The sequence below is a fragment of the Salvia splendens genome, chromosome 14 (genome assembly GCF_004379255.2).
Source record: "Salvia splendens isolate huo1 chromosome 14, SspV2, whole genome shotgun sequence".
In the NCBI taxonomy this organism is placed as follows: Eukaryota; Viridiplantae; Streptophyta; class Magnoliopsida; order Lamiales; family Lamiaceae; genus Salvia; species Salvia splendens.
In genome coordinates this window covers 17,527,882-17,544,194 of record NC_056045.1, presented here as the reverse complement: position 1 = coordinate 17,544,194, position 16,313 = coordinate 17,527,882, and the positions used below count along the sequence as shown (strand labels likewise).

General features: G+C 39.6%; 1 protein-coding gene across 3 annotated transcripts; it reads right to left on the bottom strand.

Moving 5' to 3' along the window:
* Window positions 1-10,983: 10,983 nt before the first annotated feature.
* On the bottom strand, window positions 10,984-15,807 carry LOC121764816. 3 transcript variants are annotated; one of them, XM_042160845.1, is made up of 11 exons: window positions 15,719-15,807; window positions 15,471-15,631; window positions 15,135-15,387; window positions 14,797-14,830; window positions 14,235-14,623; window positions 14,092-14,140; window positions 13,893-14,018; window positions 12,038-12,142; window positions 11,837-11,928; window positions 11,606-11,759; window positions 10,984-11,405 (listed from the first exon to the last, which is right to left on the bottom strand). In XM_042160845.1, the coding sequence occupies exons 2-11, from the start codon at window positions 15,625-15,627 to the stop codon at window positions 11,133-11,135; spliced, it is 1,632 nt and encodes a 543-aa protein (XP_042016779.1). In that variant the 5' UTR covers window positions 15,628-15,631; window positions 15,719-15,807; the 3' UTR covers window positions 10,984-11,132. The 3 variants fall into 3 exon arrangements, with proteins under 3 accessions (XP_042016779.1, XP_042016780.1, XP_042016778.1); XM_042160846.1 differs by having other exon boundaries at window positions 10,984-11,051; window positions 11,256-11,405; window positions 15,471-15,753; XM_042160844.1 differs by having other exon boundaries at window positions 15,471-15,752.
* Window positions 15,808-16,313: the final 506 nt, after the last annotated feature.

Below are 16,313 nucleotides of genomic sequence, written 5' to 3'. Positions count from 1 at the left end.
AAAGAGAAAAATTATGCACAGTATATACGCCAAAGTATCACTCACAATAACAGTTAATAACGCCATTCATCCCCGGCAACGACGCCATTTGAAAGAGTAGATTTGCGTCAGGTGTCGTTCAAGCCTAGGTGTATCCTACTGATCAGGATAAAACAAGCCCCAGCTAATCTTGAACCTGGTATCAATAATCCTCAACCCACTTCTACTGGCTAGTATAGTGGACGTAAGGGTCGAATCCCACAGAGATGAATGCGTTTTGGGAATTGTGGTGATATTCTGAAAAGGTTTGGTTAGCTACCACGCTTTGGGTTGAGACTTATCTAGGTTGGAATTTAAGGTGGTACTCTATTGATTAGGATGCGGGAGAGATGTTAAACAGACGGCTGTGTACGTGTGAGTGGGGAACATGATGTTTCAGAAATAAATGTAGAAGGTACGAGTTTACTATAAAAGGCTAAACCGAATATCAGAGGAAAAGAGGTAGTTAGGTGACTAGACCAGCAGATCTGAAAAGTAACAGCTGAAAAGTAAGGACAAAAGTAAAAAAGTTGTTAAAAAGCAAAAGTGGTCCCAAACTTGGATAGAGATGTTGTCTTCTTCAACATAAATCAAATCAGATCAGCAAATCCAGATTCATCACCATAAAAACACAGATTAACAACTTCAAGAACACAGATCTACAATTAAAACTTCGAATCAAAAGATCGAACACTGAAACTGCAATTATCCTTACTGGTCAACATGCAGGGTGGGAGAAATCACGTAAACTGGGTTTTCGCACTTAACTAATTCAGATATAAAATCTAACAGCTATCTAGACTTGGAAACTCAGAGAAATTAACTACAGAAGTTAAAACATGCGATTCCACACTGGAAATTATCGTAACAGCTAGATCTAAGCTATCTAGGCAGAAAGAAGCGAAATTAAACATGAACCGATGCTGGAAAACAACTTCATACTCAATAAAACGTTTGGATCACAACTAATACTTCAAAGTAAGCAATATTTAAAGTGCAACAAATCCAATCCTAAGAAAACAGAATGCGATTAACTAAGAAAGCAATAAAGATTGTTTGCCACTCCGGGTGATGAAACTGTTGACACTGCGAGACACGCTGACTGGAACGAGAGAATGGAACTCCGGCGAACTGATGATCTTCAAGTGACAATGGCTGTGGCGAGGAACGAGAATTACGAAGGATAATGCTGAAGGAGTGATCTACCGAAGAGAGATTGCTAACTAAGCGTAGGAGTTAACTAACTAATTGATGATGATTCTCTCTCCAAGTGGCTTCCTTTTATAGGGAGGCCTCCCTTGATTTTTAGGGTAGACTTCAAACATGAAATGACTCTTTTACCCTCTTGCTTGCGGCTGATCGTCCCAGCTATCCTTCTTCTCCATCTCGAGCCTTTTTTGGCATGCATACTGGTCAGGATAGCAACATCCTGACGCCCTTTTCGCCTGAAGTATCCGAAGCTTTGCCTACTGGCTAGAACACTCAACCTGCACACTTAAGCAACTGTTTTGCAAAATATATTCCAATTATGCACATTATACTGACCAGTAACCAAGGCCAAGAATACGACTTAACAGTGAGTGAGAATGAGTTAGTGGAATGTGAGGTCCACTACCAAAATTAATCAAAGTGAAAATTGACAAATTTTTATGGATGGACAAAAATAAAAATAAGTGGCAAATTTTTAGCCATGGAGGGAGTATAACTTAAATACTTAATAACATTGGAGAATGGAGACTACTAAAATTCCTGTGATTTGGACATTAACATCGATAATTGTTTCTACTAATTTTAATTATGATAAACCGAACATAATCTTTCAATATACTACTCCCTCCGCTTCACTAAAGACGACTCACTTTCCTTTTTTATTTGTTCCAACCAAGATGACCCATTACTAAAAATAGAAACACTTTTATCTCTATTTATTCCCTCTCTTTTACTTTATTCTTTTCACTTCAACACTATTAAAACCCTAAATCAGTCACGCAAAAAGGAAGTCTTGAATGCGAGTTCTTTTGGCGGCAACGATAACACTTTAACACATTTTAATTATCTGTGGTATGCGAGTTCGTTACCATCTATACATATATAAAAAGGCGAGTTTTGACATTCTTTTGAAATATTTATAAGTTTTTAGGTTTAAATATGAATATTTATGAATTATGGGTGATTGAGTATAAAATAGATGATGATTGACGTTGTAATTATAAATTTTCAGTTATTATTCAGAAATTAATTATAAATTATTGCATGTATACAATGTAAAGTAACGACCAATCATCATGGTGGACTAAACAAATCTGCATTGAAACTCATTTATTCATGACTAAAGGCCCATTTTGGTCCTTAACATATTTCGATTTTTTTATTTTGGTCCAAAACATTATCTTTTGAATTATTTGATCCCTCACAAATAAAAACGGGCCACATTTGCTCAATTTTGGACAGTTCCGTAAAAAATTTTGACCGGATTAAGTTAATAAATATATTTTATTAATATCTAATATCTAATTAACCTAAAGCTAAGTGATTGTAATCCATGGAGACCTCTTGCAGAGAGGTCATACCGGCGAGCATTTTCAGCGAGTTCAACCTGGCGAGACTCGGGAGGGCGCCGGAGAGCTGGTTGTTTTGGACCTCCAAATTTTGGAGAGATGTGAGCTTTCCGGGGGATGGAGGCAGCGAGCCCTAGAGGCCAACATCATCTTTCCCCTTTACCACTTCTACCATACCTGTCGCCGCTGACCTCGCCCTCACAGCTGCCACCTCTGATGCCGACTTCTTCCCTAGTCTCCAACAAACCCAAGCCGTCGCCGAATTCCATCAATTTGTTCCACAAATGCCGCCACCACGGCAGATTCGTCTGCTCCGCGACGACGAGAATGTAGGCGATGAGGTTGTAGGGGCGGGCTGCATACTCGGCAGTGGAAAAGGTGTTGAGCCAGTGCCGCGTTTGCTTTTGCGGCTCGCGGATCTCCGCCACCCACTTCCCCAATCTTGCTGTCGGACGTCACTGTGGATTGGGGCCTTTTTTGGGGATGGAGGGGAAGAGATGATGGATGAACAAAGACTATATGTTTAGGACTAAAGTTCGCTTATGGAATACTGTGTGTGCTTTGTTCTAGGTCAAGCTTCTCAAACCAGAGAATCCGCTAGATCACAAGGTCTAGGAACTCGGAGGATCTCAGAAGTCTCAGTCATTGGACACACAAATTCCGCGTTCAAAACCCTCAACCCGCTATACTATGAATTAGTACAGGGAAGCAGGGATCGATCCCACGAAGATGGACGCGTAACAAAGCATTTAGAAGACTCTGGAAAAGTGAATGGCTGCTGCCACGCAAATTTGGGTTGAGGAAAACTATTACTAGACTCATGAACTAAATCTAACACTAGACCTAGGAAACTGTAAACATCATGCAGGCTGGGAACATATTCTTAACTCCAATCTCTCAAACAAATTTCCTTGACCTAGTAAACAACTACCTAAATTAGCTAGATATAAAGGACGCAAGCAGTGGGGACCATCTCCCCAAAAGAGTAAGGTACGGAAGAAAAGCTGCAAATAACAAACTATGAATTTAACTAACAACAAGCTGCATCTCGTTACTTGATTCAAATGCGGATATGAAGAAAACAGAGCAAATAACTAGATTCAAACAAGACATACAGGTTCGGACGTCGGAACCAGACAATTAACTGGAAACCAACAGATCTACTTCTACTAGACGAAGTGAACAAAAAACAGAAACGAAACATCAAACTCATGCACAATCAGACAACTATGCTTCAGATCCACACGTCGGATGATTAATCCACTCCGGATCCAAGCAATCCGAACCAAATTACGACCAAAATCAACTCCATGGATTCCGATTCAACAAATCTGCTCCGATCAACGACAATCCAACCACAATTTTACTCCATCTCAATAGATCAAGTGCGAAAAGCATCCATTCAAGTAAATAACTAAAAACTCAGAAACAAACATCATCTAAACTCGAAATCAACTCCATCATTACGGAAAACAGAAATTGCATGAATACGAAAAACGAAAATACAATAGTCAACAAGGCCGAGCTTCGAACAGCGAAGCTCGGTGAAATTCGCAGCAACAAACGAAATAAAAGCAGTAAATTGTATCTTCGTCCTACGTGAGGACGGTGTTACACGACAACCAAGCTGAAAGTGAAACCCCCAAAATCCCTCGAATTTTGAGACCTAAGTGTGTAGTGCGCGTGAGTGAACCGAGAGCCAAAAGAAAAAGATCCGAACTCCTTTACATTGCATGCTCTCTCCCTTTTATAGATGTGGGGGTGGTCTTCTAGAAGCCTTCGCAGAAATCTCTATTCTGCCCTTCAGCTTCACGACCTCCTCCGTCTAGTCATTTTCCTTCAATCTACTCACTTTTATCGCCACATTTCCTTCGCCAGACACTTGTCTTCCTTTTTTCCTGGACCTGGCGAAACTTTCTACACACCTGGCTAAAACAAATGTGTTAGACCTCGTAAATGCATGAATTCAACCCCCTAACCAATGCATGAAATTAGTCTTATCAAGGACAAAATAGGTAGAATACATTATTGTGTTAAAATTGTTAATCCAATCAAAATTAAGTTAATTGGCGTTGACCGTCAAAGTTTTGACGGAACCGTCCAAAATGGACCAAATGTGACCCGTTTTTATTTGTGAGGGACCGAATAATTCAAAAGATAATGTTTTGGACCAAAATAAAAAAATAGCAATATGTTAAGGACCAAAATGGGCCTTTAGTCTTTATTCATAATAAGAAACATATTATAACTTTTAATCCATGGCTAATAACAACAAAAATGAATAAGAAAAGTCAAATTTTGTAACCTCCATGGTCTTAATTTTATAATTTATGATAATTTAATTCCATAATTTATTATGGACTAATTTTGTGCCTATAAAAGGCAAAGAGTTGTGGATGAATCACACACCAACAAAAGCATTCTTCATTCTCTCTCAAGCTCTCTACATTTTATTGTACATTTTAGGAACATTGTATTAATCTATTTTTGGAGTTGCATCAAGTTCATCGGTGTTTAGCGGTTTTGAGATGTTATGTATGTTAGGAGGATTTCATCTTTGGGGATAATACGTCAATCCCAGAGCACTAACTGTAATGCAATTTGTCTTGCAGAAAGAGGAGTTTTCTCAACTAGACTTTTAGTTCAGTTTATTTATTTTTATTGTAATTTCCATTCATATATTGTTGTTTTTTTTCTTTTGATTGCAATAGTTAGTGTACCCGCATGTATATATGGTTCGAGAATTTTATTCCAATATTTCTTACAATTTTTACAGATGGAAGAATCGTAACATTCTTGACCCGAGACTTGCATAATATTTATTTTTATCTCTACACAATTTATTATTTTTGTATATTTATATTGTCACTGTTGCTATAATTACATTTAAGTGGTGTCAAAAAAAATATTTTCACTTATTGTGAATTAATGTCCTAAACCAATTAATTTAATGTTATTTTTGTTAGTTTATCAATTTAAATATTTTTATGGTTATAATTTTGATGTTTTGAATATTATGAGTTATTGATTCATTATTTTGCTAAAATTGCTATTTACATTTTTTTAGAGAGATATGAATGATTGTTTTAAACATATTTTTCAAAAGTGTCAACTCTTGATGCTCTCTTCTTCGTTGTCCAAATAATTGTGTTTGTCTTGGTTTCATTTTAAATAGTATATTTATTGAATTGTTATTTATAGTGTATTTTCTATTTTTAATCTTCATAGTTATATTATTTTTTATTTTAATTAATAAATTAATAATTTAAAATAGCATGATGAAAAAATATTCCGTCGTGCATCTCGCACGTGGGTTAACACTAGTAAGGAATAAAGTACGACTATAAAATTAAATATGATCTCCAGCTATTTGCCTGGATTTAAATTTCAAGAAAAAAATGACAAGGATATATTTAGAGTTTTACTTGCCTGGATTTAAATTTCAAGAAAAAAAAATGACAAGGATATATAAGACTTCTCAAATGAGTTGAATCAGCTCAGGCTTGCTTCGGGGCAGACAACTTGAGACCTGACCCAACCCAGGCCCATCACGAAACGGATTGGGGTCTATAAATTTGGATCCAGCTTAGCTTAGTGCAGACTAGGCCCACTTAGTAAGTGGGATGGCTTGAATGAGCTAAACATTTGTTTTCATGCATTTTTACATTTTTCGTACTCTCTTTCGTCCCATAAAAATAAAAATATTTTTTTTATTTTGGAATATCTATCCTCTTTCATTTTTGGAAACTTACTTTTCTGTAATAAGATGGATCTCATTCTCTACTGACAATACTATAATTATATTTTCTTTCTATCTCTCTCACTCTGCCAATTAAGTGCATTAATTCTCGTGTCATCCTAAATGTTAATATTGTTTTGGAACGGAGGAAATATATTTTAAAAAATTTATTATTTACTGTATTATAGATGAAAAAATATAGTTATATTTTTTACTTTAGTTGATATATATAGTTGCTGGATGATTTTCGTATTACATGACACATTATATTGCTATTTACTGAAAGTACGTACTCAAATGTATTTTATTGTAATTATTTATCACTTTCATTATGAATCATTGTAAGAGCATCCACAGTAAGAATAGTCCAGTCATAGCTCAATTATAGCCTAGCTACAAACTCTTCATGCCACATTATCAGCACTAAAAATCCTCCTGCCATATCATCAAAACAAGCAAATAGCCCAGCAATAGCCTAGTCACATCACTCAAAATTATATAAAACAAATAATTAACAATCACACAAAATACGAAATTAAATTTACGACACAGATACGGGAAAATTCAATTATATTATTAAAATTAAAAAAGTACATTAATTTTAAAAAATTACATTAATTAAAAAAAACCCACCTCCGTCTCACTCCTCGTCGCCTCCGTCGCCGCCGCCTACGTCGTCGTCGCCCCCCAACCGTGCCGCGGCGGCATTCAAATCGGCTCACATGCTCACGAGCATTGCGTGAAGAAAACTCTTCTCCTCGGGGTCAGCTTCCAATCGGCTAAGGTCTTGGCCATCTGAGCCTGCGTTTGTTGACGCGCGAAGAAGGCGAGATCGGCTGTCGACTGGCCAACAAGGTGGGATGCCGACTGGACCTCCTGGGACCTCCCGACGACCACCCCTCAATTCCCGTTGCGCCGCCTTTGACCAGTCGGGCGAGTTCGGCGAGCGAACGATGGAGGGGACGGGAGCTCCTAAGCACCCTCGGGGAGGTCGTTGGAACCGCCGCTGTTGCCGCTGTAATCACCGGTATAGTTCAGTCGCTGCTTCTTCGGCCAGCCAGCATCGACACCTGCCCGGAACCTCTCGGAGTCTGTCAGCACTTCATAGCAGTTCCAGTAGGTAAACTCCTTATAGAGCTCGTGCACAAGGAAGGCTTTCTCCGCTATCCTCCTGTAGTCCTCGTCAGTTTGGTCACTGCTCTGCATGCGGAGGGCGTTGGCGTACAAGCCCGAAAATCGGGAGACCCCAGCCCTGATTCGGTCCCACGCCTTTCGGCACTCCCCCCGGTTGCGTGGCCTCCCCTCCGGGCAAAATGCCTTGTAGGCTGCTGCTATTTTGGCCCACAAGTTGACGATCCACTGATTGTTCGAAGTGAGGGGATCATCGCAAACACTCACCCACGCCTTGGACAGCGCGACGTTCTCCGCATCCGTCCACTTCCTCCGTACCTGGCTGCCGTCATCAACCGGCTGCGACGACTGGACCACCCTTTTGCCCTTCCCCTTGCCCATCTTCTTTGGGCCGCCCCGACCCCGCCCTACTTCCCCCATTTGAACGGGAGTTTCCGGAACCCCGAGAAGATCAAACCTCAACTCCTCTAAGAAGAAAGTCTCAAATTGCGTGAACTGCGTCTCCGATGGGGTCGATGTGTGCGAAGAAGCAGTCGAAAAATCAAAACTGGGGCGATAGACATTGTCCCCCCCCCGGCGTCCCCTGCGGCACGGGCTGCATCGCCGGTACCCCCCTCCCGGCATCATCTGCATCCCGGGTGCCCACCCCGACATCATCAGCATTATTACCCTGGCATTGGACCCCCATCCACCTCCCACGGGTACCGAGGGAGTTTGAGACTCGCTCGTCACTTGAGTACCTTCGTTGTTGTTATCCATTTCGCGTTGTTGCTCTTGTACAGATGTTAAGATAGAGAGAATACTCGTTAAAACAAGCGGTGCAAATGAAAATGACGTGCAAATCGCGTATAAATAATGTTTCGAAAAAAAAATCTGCTCGCCGATCCGGAGCCTGCAATAGCTGCCAGCGGATCGGCGAGCGCATCGGCCAGCACTCGGAAATCGGCGTGCGCTCGCCGATTTTTTTCGCCGAAATTGGGCTGGCCGGTTACAATGGTTCGGCGAGAGGACCGGCTAGCGCCGGGGAATTGGCTAGCCGGTCCGCTCGCCGCCATTGTGGATGCTCTAACGTCCGTGTCTGTTTTTACTATTGATGAACAGTAAAAATTAATGTGAAAGGCCCATAGAGACGTCCCATTGTAGGAGTTTTAGCCTCGTGCATGAAATAAAAACAGATGATGATATGGCAAGGCCAAGGCTAGAGTGCGTCCCGTTCTCGATGCTCTTAGGGCATCCACAATGGGGAGCCCTAAGGCGCACCACGTCATCAGTTTTATCCTCCTACTCCCACCTGCATTGGGGCGCCCTAAGGCGCGCCCTATATGTTTTATTCCTATTGTTTTGTTAATTAATTTAAATGTTTTCAAATATATAATGAAAACTAATTTAAAAACACAACGAGTAACTAAAAACCGGCGAAGATTGCATTAATTACACAAATGTTACACGATTCAAGTTGGCTAATCTACGCAATTCACAACTTCTGGCGCAGCTCATCGATCAACCCCCGGAGATATTCAGCTTCGCCGGGGTCCGTACACTTCTTGAGGGCCTTGTGCGTCTGCAACAATGTCTTCGCCATCAAGGCTGTTACCAACGACTCATACGCGGCGGCCGTCGGGCTCGGGGCTGGGATCGGGACCGAGATCAGCGATGGCGCGGCGGCGGTCGAGGATGATGTCTGCGCCGCCTTCCCCTTGGCCTTCCCAGCCTTGACGCCTATGGGACGCAGGGAGGACATCGGTGTGGCGAAACTCTCTTCCTCCATGTACGTCCGGTTGAGGTCCACCGGACGAGTTCCGCTTTCGCTGCTCGTGTAACCACCAGCTTCGGTGGTCTTCGTCCTCTTTGTCGCCTCGTGCTTGAAGTCGCCGTACAGGGACTGGTACGACAACAGCGCTTTAGAGCGCACGTCGCTCCCCTGCTCCCTCGCGCACTTCTCGTACTCCGACGCGAACAGGTTGACTTGCTTCTTCACCTAATCCCAGTGCTTGCGGAGTTGCTCCCGTTGGCGCTTGTACGCGCTCGGCGGCTTCGCCGCATTGTAGCGCTCGACGATGCGCTCCCAGTACGCCACCTGCCTCTGGTTGTTTGCGAATATCGGGTCCTCCGATATATCCATCCAACACCTCGCCAATACGAGGGTTTCATCCGGCTGGTAGTTCGTACAGCCGGGGGCGTACTCTTCACAAGTTCCCGGAGGTGGCAACTTGTACGCGCGCTGCCGGTTCCGCTTCTTTTTGGCTGGGGCGGAAGTGGCTGCGGCCTCGGCGACGGCGCGGCGGGAGGGGGTGACGGGGTCGGTTTTGAGACGGATCCATGTCATCCAAACCGTACTGTTTCATACTGAATTCGGGATCGTACTGCGTGTTGGCGTCGAACGGCCGATATTCGTCGGGTTTGTACCCCGGCCAACGCGCCTCACCAAACATCGGACTATTTGGACTTGAATCCATTTCGTAGTAAATGTGAGTTTCGAGTGTGTAATCGTGAAATGAAATGTTACAAATGAAGGGTGGTAGGGGGTATTTTTACAAAAAATAAAAAACGCGTGCCGTCTTCCGCGCCCATCGTCCGTCGAGCCCACAATGGGGCGCCCGATGTCGTCCGCGCTTCTTCCGCGGGCAATGCATCGGGCGTGGGCTTAAGGCGCGGACGATGGCGGGCACCCACAATGGAGGCATCGTCCGCGCCCGAGGACCATGGCCGCCATCGGACACCCCATTGTGGGTGCCCTTATAAGCAGCGAGCAGCGAAGTAGACCTATGCATGCTAATAACTTTGATGATAGTACTATTAGGACCGTGATCAAATGCTAACTAATTTCCAATCAAGTATCCAGAACTTTCTCAATGATGTATGTTAAAATTATAACACAAGATTGTTGATATACTTGTATATTTGTGTTGCTCTTTAAATTTACATATTGTACTGATAAAGTTATGTTTTTATATTAATAATTTTAATATATAGAATTAAAAATTCTAAGTTCTGAATTAAAAAATAGTTTTATTTCAGCGCGACCCAATACTACGATGTTCTATGCCTGACAATTGATTATACCATATGGTATATATGCACATTAGATTATTACAATCCTATTTATTCTATGTTTAGCCCAGCCTAGACCACTATTAGCCCCACCCAAAATGATAATCCGTCGGTCCATGAAAAATAGATATAATTTTGAATGGCACTTGTTTTAATTTATAATTGGTAAAATAAGAAAGAGATATGAAAAAGTAAGAGAGAGTGAGGGAAAAAGGTATGAGAATGTGTTAGTGGATTGTGGGATCCATATTTAAAATGACATGTAGGATTAGTATTGGTTGAAATATTTCCTTTTTAAACTTAGTTTATTTTTCATGGACGGACCAAAACGATAAAACTTGTCTATTTTTCGTGGACGGAGAGAGTATAAAGATAGTGAACTTCAAAGATGACTGAAAAAATAAGTGTCTTCAACTAAAAGTTGAGAAGTTACACAACTTTCTCATCCAGAACCAGAACAATAAACAAACGCGTGACAGTTTCAGATCACAAAACAGTGATTATCCAATTAAATTAATTTGAACAGAGATCAGTTCAAAAAATTACTATCTTCTCTTTCAAGCCTTACCATCAACCTGAGCTATTCTACTGCCTGCTCTGCTATATTGACAACAAAATTTACAGTTAAACTAACCTTAACTAAGTTCTTCTACCTTAATTTCCACACCGTTTGCAGCATTGTATTCCATAACCTTTGTGGGGATACCAGTAGGGATTATGGTGCCGCTGTTATACCCATCCATAAGCAACTTCCCAATCTTTGATCTCCACTCAGATCCATCCTTCTCACTCCTCCTGTCGTGAAAAACCCGGTCATAGTAGTTGAGCATTGAGCCAAGACCAGTGTTTGGTATCCAACCATATTCCATCAACACCTTCGCTTCTCCCTCGCTCAAATCATCACCAACCTGTAAGTTATATTGGTTACAAGGAATTAACTACCATACCCGACCTGGGATAAATTATAAGCCAAAATAGAAAAATAATTTTTCTTGTATCTCAGTTGTCATGTAAATCACATTATGCCTAATATGAAAGAGAGCTAAATGCAAAGCAGAACTAAATCAAGCATTTTTAATCATAAAAGGTATGATTCGAAGGTAATCACCATCAGTGCTCGGTTCTCAATTAAAGTAGTCCTACTACAGCTGGTAAGCTTCATGACAGTTACTAGCCGTTTGATTTGCCAAGCTATAGGCAAGGAATCTACCAATTCAAAAAAGTATGTTGCATAACCATACTCGGGTCGTTCAAGCACTATCCTGTAGACATGAAAATATAAGCACATGAGACTACCGAGCTTTTTTTATAATAATAAGAATAATTGCACAAGTGTCACCTGTTGTGCCTTTCAAAGACAAAGATAAAAGATTGAAGGTCGCGGCACCATCCCCATTCAACAGGCCAATGTCGATGCTGTAGATAGTGAGCCTGCAAGACAATGAGTCAATCAAGTAATCACCAGAATCAAAAGAAAAATGATGTGCTCATGGTCTTGTATTAATGGTCAGCACAAGCCAAATTAAAGTGCAAGAAATACCTGCTCCACAAGTGAGAACAAACATTCCAAACAGTAACTGACCCTCTCACCCTTCGAGCAGCGCACTGGACCATACTTCAATAAAGATTCCCGCTGGGAGAAAAGCTGTCCAATTGATAAACTGATCAGACCTTCATTTAAAATACCACAAAATGCAATCTGATTGTACTAATTATTAATGGTTAATCTGCATCTTTATCAACTATGCTACTAGATATACATGAACAGATGAACTATGAGCAAGAATCAAAATAGATGACCGCCATAGAAAAGAATGAAGATCTTAGCAGCAATACTAGGAGGCTGGAAGAATACATTCATAATTCAGTATACAGACAAGGATTACAGATTTGGTATAGTCAAATCACATCATTACAGTAAGCCACCAACAGTGATGGACAGGGAGTCAGGGAAATTTATTAATCATTACTCCACTATTCAGCGAGTCTAGCATATGTTTGTTTCGAACATCTAGCCACTAGAGCTAGAAACAACAAAGCATATTTTAATGTGTAATACAAACCACTACCCAAATTCCAATAGCGACAATTATGAATACATTAATTAAACACCAACCATATACAGGAATTTATAGAGATTATAAGCTTTATGACTTCACGTGACCTATCAAAAAATTAATTTCAGCTCTAAAAAAAAACATAAGAATCCATGCTACTAGTGCTAGAAACTATAAATGTTTCATTTGATTCGAACAACTTGCCAGTAGTTATAAAGCATAGATTAATGTCTACAAACCGCTACCCAAATTCCAATACAGTATGACAATAATGATACATTTATGAATCACCATGGTTTCATGTGGTATAAAAATTGATTTAAGCTGTAAATTAAAAACACACATGCTCTTAATTTACCACTGCACTAACTCAGTAATAAATTTTTAACACTAACTATTGCCAGAATACATGATTTTTATAGAAATAGTAAGCTTTATGACTTCATGTGGCCTATCCTAAAACTGATTTCAGCTCTAAATTAAAAAACATAAGAATTCATGCTCTTAATTTACAACTGCCCTAAATCAGTCATAAATTTTTCACACACTGATAATACAGGACTTTTGTAGAAATTATAAGCTTTATGACCTTGTGTGGCCTATCATAAAATTGATTTCAGCTCTAAATTAAAATTAGACATGAGAATTCATGGTCTTAATTTACCACTGTCCACTGCACTAACTAGTCAGAAATTTTTCATAGACTGGTAGCTACCCAGAATAATAGAAATTGCAATTCTGCCTATTTTGTAGTACGAAAATGTTGAGCAAGCACGTGAATCTAGAACTCCATAAGGTATGCCTTTAACAAGCATCAAATGAAAGAATTACTCTTCACTTTAGCCCCCAATGAAACTGGGAATTTCATAGTTTTTCCCAAATGTATTCTAATAAACCTGGAATTAAACTTTCAACAAATGACATCTTCAATTCTCTCCAATCATTAAGTGATGGCAGTAATCTTTTAATTATTCCATTAACCACTTCGACGGGTTCAAGTTTCTTATGTTTTTCAACAAAAAACTATTCCATGACCATTCAGTGTACATCTTCGACTCCCTCCAAACATGCAGTATAAAGCCCTTAGCTCAGGCTCAGCACTTATCATACACAACAACGTTGCCTTCTCTATATCTAAAAACCACAATGAAGTTCTTTGTTCAATGAGCTAAGACAAAGTTGATGTGTTACATGAAAGTAAAAGAAAAAATGACATATCATGAGGAACAGTTGTTCATGGATTTTGTAACCATAAATGCCAACTTTTATGGCTAGCCTGCAAAATGTACATATAACAAATATCAAGAGAAAAAGATCCTCACAAATCAATTGTCCAACCTTTGTAATAACTTCTTCTAGCTCTCCAAAGCTGTCTTGCATGAATGAATCATCCAAAGCATCTTTGCTTTCTGGTTCACCATAAAGCTTAATTTCATCAACTGCAACACCTTTATCTATCAATACCTGTCAGTGATTAAACATATCAGCATGAAACCCAATTTCAGCATGAGAACAAGCAAATAACTGCCTACACCACCTGCAATAGTCCAGGGGCATCTTCTTCCATAGCAGTTTCAATTGAATCTCTGCAATTAGCACCAGGGAAAGAAAATAAACCAAAGTTATTTTAGGGTACGATTTCTGGATTACATATTCAATCCAAAGCTCTGAAAAACATACGTAGCAGTTTTTTTTCTTTTCCTTGGGCGGTTGATTTTCACTGAATGGGTAGGTTTTGATCGATCTAGCCAACAACCTGAAGCAGAATGCGTCATTTTGCTCATAGATATAGGACTTTGGGGTGTGTTCAAACTAGGAGCATTTCTCGATGACAACAGTTTCATTCTCTCTCTTAACAACATATGATCCAAGTCATCTACAAGTGTATCACCAGCAGTATGAACTTCAGCTTTAACTGGGACAAAGTTACTAGATGACATTTGACCCACAGTACTTGCAATAGAACTCTTAAAATCATCAGGATTTGGAGCTTCGACTTTAACATTTGCTAAGCTAGGTATATCCGGAGTTTGCACAATCCGACTATCACCAGATAGATAGCAAGATGCCTGTATACAGATTATGTTTAGACAAAATCATAAAAATAAAACTCAAACATAGTATTCAACACATTAAAATCTAAATGACTTCCTTGTCGATAATCATAATAAATGAGCATGTGAAATATGGAACAACAAACTCATTATGTCCCATATCTAATTCTCAATAACGAGAAAACCACCTTCAGCATTGGCGAGGACAATCCCAAGCATTCACTGCAGAAGAACAGAAGGAAGACAAAAAAGAAATCTTCATTAATAATATGCAACTGCAAGATGAAGATGATGTATAAATCTTCTACATACATTGGATACTAGGTTCTAGTAAGGAATAAGCTTCCAAAAGTTACATAGACTTAATCCCTAACACTATAAAGTAGCATAACCACACATGTTTTCTCCCCTGCAAACTTCCAAATGATAGTCATGCTATACTTTTCTTTTTCGCCCATTATGTTCTACATACATACAGTAGGAAATCGACCAATCTAGGGCTCAGCTTAAAAGAAAAAAACCGAACCTTGTTAGCAGCCTCCTTAATCGTTCTTTTAGAAACACATGATCCAGCTCATCCAAATGTTCATGTCTCATTTCGGCTTCAGAATTTGATTTGATATCAACATTGTTTTCACCATCTTCGATCTTCACTTCGATAGGACTTTCAATTTCAACAACAGAAGCAGCTTTCTCATATACTCCAGCAGCAGTAACATGACTTGATTTCACGCACTTATTTTCCGAATCGATTTCGTGTTTAAATCTCCCAGAATGGCCTGTAGGTTTTGAATTACTATGAACACAACAAAAATTTAGGAAAATGCAGCGAAGATAAGTAAGTGTGGAAATGGTGATTTACGAATTGCAGGGAATGGAGTTTGCTGAAGCTGGCGAGATTTCAATTCGGAGTCGATGGAGATGCAATGGGAGGCGAAAAGCAACTTGAGGCGCTGGTTGAGGGGCATGCGGTCGAAGTCATCGGCACCATTTCGGGAAAGGGTTTCCGATTGAGCCATAATCCTAAAAATCAAGTGAAGGACTCCGCAATTAGAATGCTGCTGCCATGGCAATAGAGTTGTTGTAGAAAAAAAGAAGAGGGGAAACAACCTAGGGATTGTAGAATCAATTGGGGATTGGCGGGGATATTCCTCAATTTAATTGCCTCTCTTAATTTCAGAAGCTTAATTTTAGTTTAAATAAAATTCAATTTTTTCCCTTACATACATTTATCTTAAAATTCTTTTTGATCTTGTGATCTTTCCCTAACATATTATTTTAGTACTTTTTAATCCCTTAAGTTATTAAATTGGTCAAATATTTTGACTTGTTAATTTTAACAGAAAATGATTATCTTAGACCAAAATAACGTATTTAGGATTATAAGTTATCAAAATAATATATAAGTGGACTTTAGTCTTTTAACCAAAATCATATGCGATGCATATATTTAAATTTAAATGCTATCTAAAATCCAAAATTTTCAGCCCGCTTGGTGGACGCAATTAAAATTTCATGAAATTGAATAGGAAAGAAATGAATTTGAATTTAATACTAATTTATTTATTTGGTAAAATTGAGTTGTTAATATAAAATTGAATTTGGAAAAAATTGTAAGCACCCTGCACACATACACGATGCACACCCATACACATACACAACACACAATACACACACTCACTGAATCCATACACGATGCACACAC

Coding starts and splice junctions, on each gene's coding strand:
- LOC121764816 (XM_042160845.1), bottom strand. CDS start 15,627: ATGGCTCAATCGGAAACCCTTTCCCGAAATGGTGCCGATGACTTCGAC. Junction 12,143..13,892: donor TAGAAGAAGTTATTACAAAG/GTTGGACAATTG, acceptor TCAATTGGACAG/CTTTTCTCCCAGCGGGAATC. Junction 11,760..11,836: donor GTCTTTGAAAGGCACAACAG/GTGACACTTGTG, acceptor TCATGTCTACAG/GATAGTGCTTGAACGACCCG.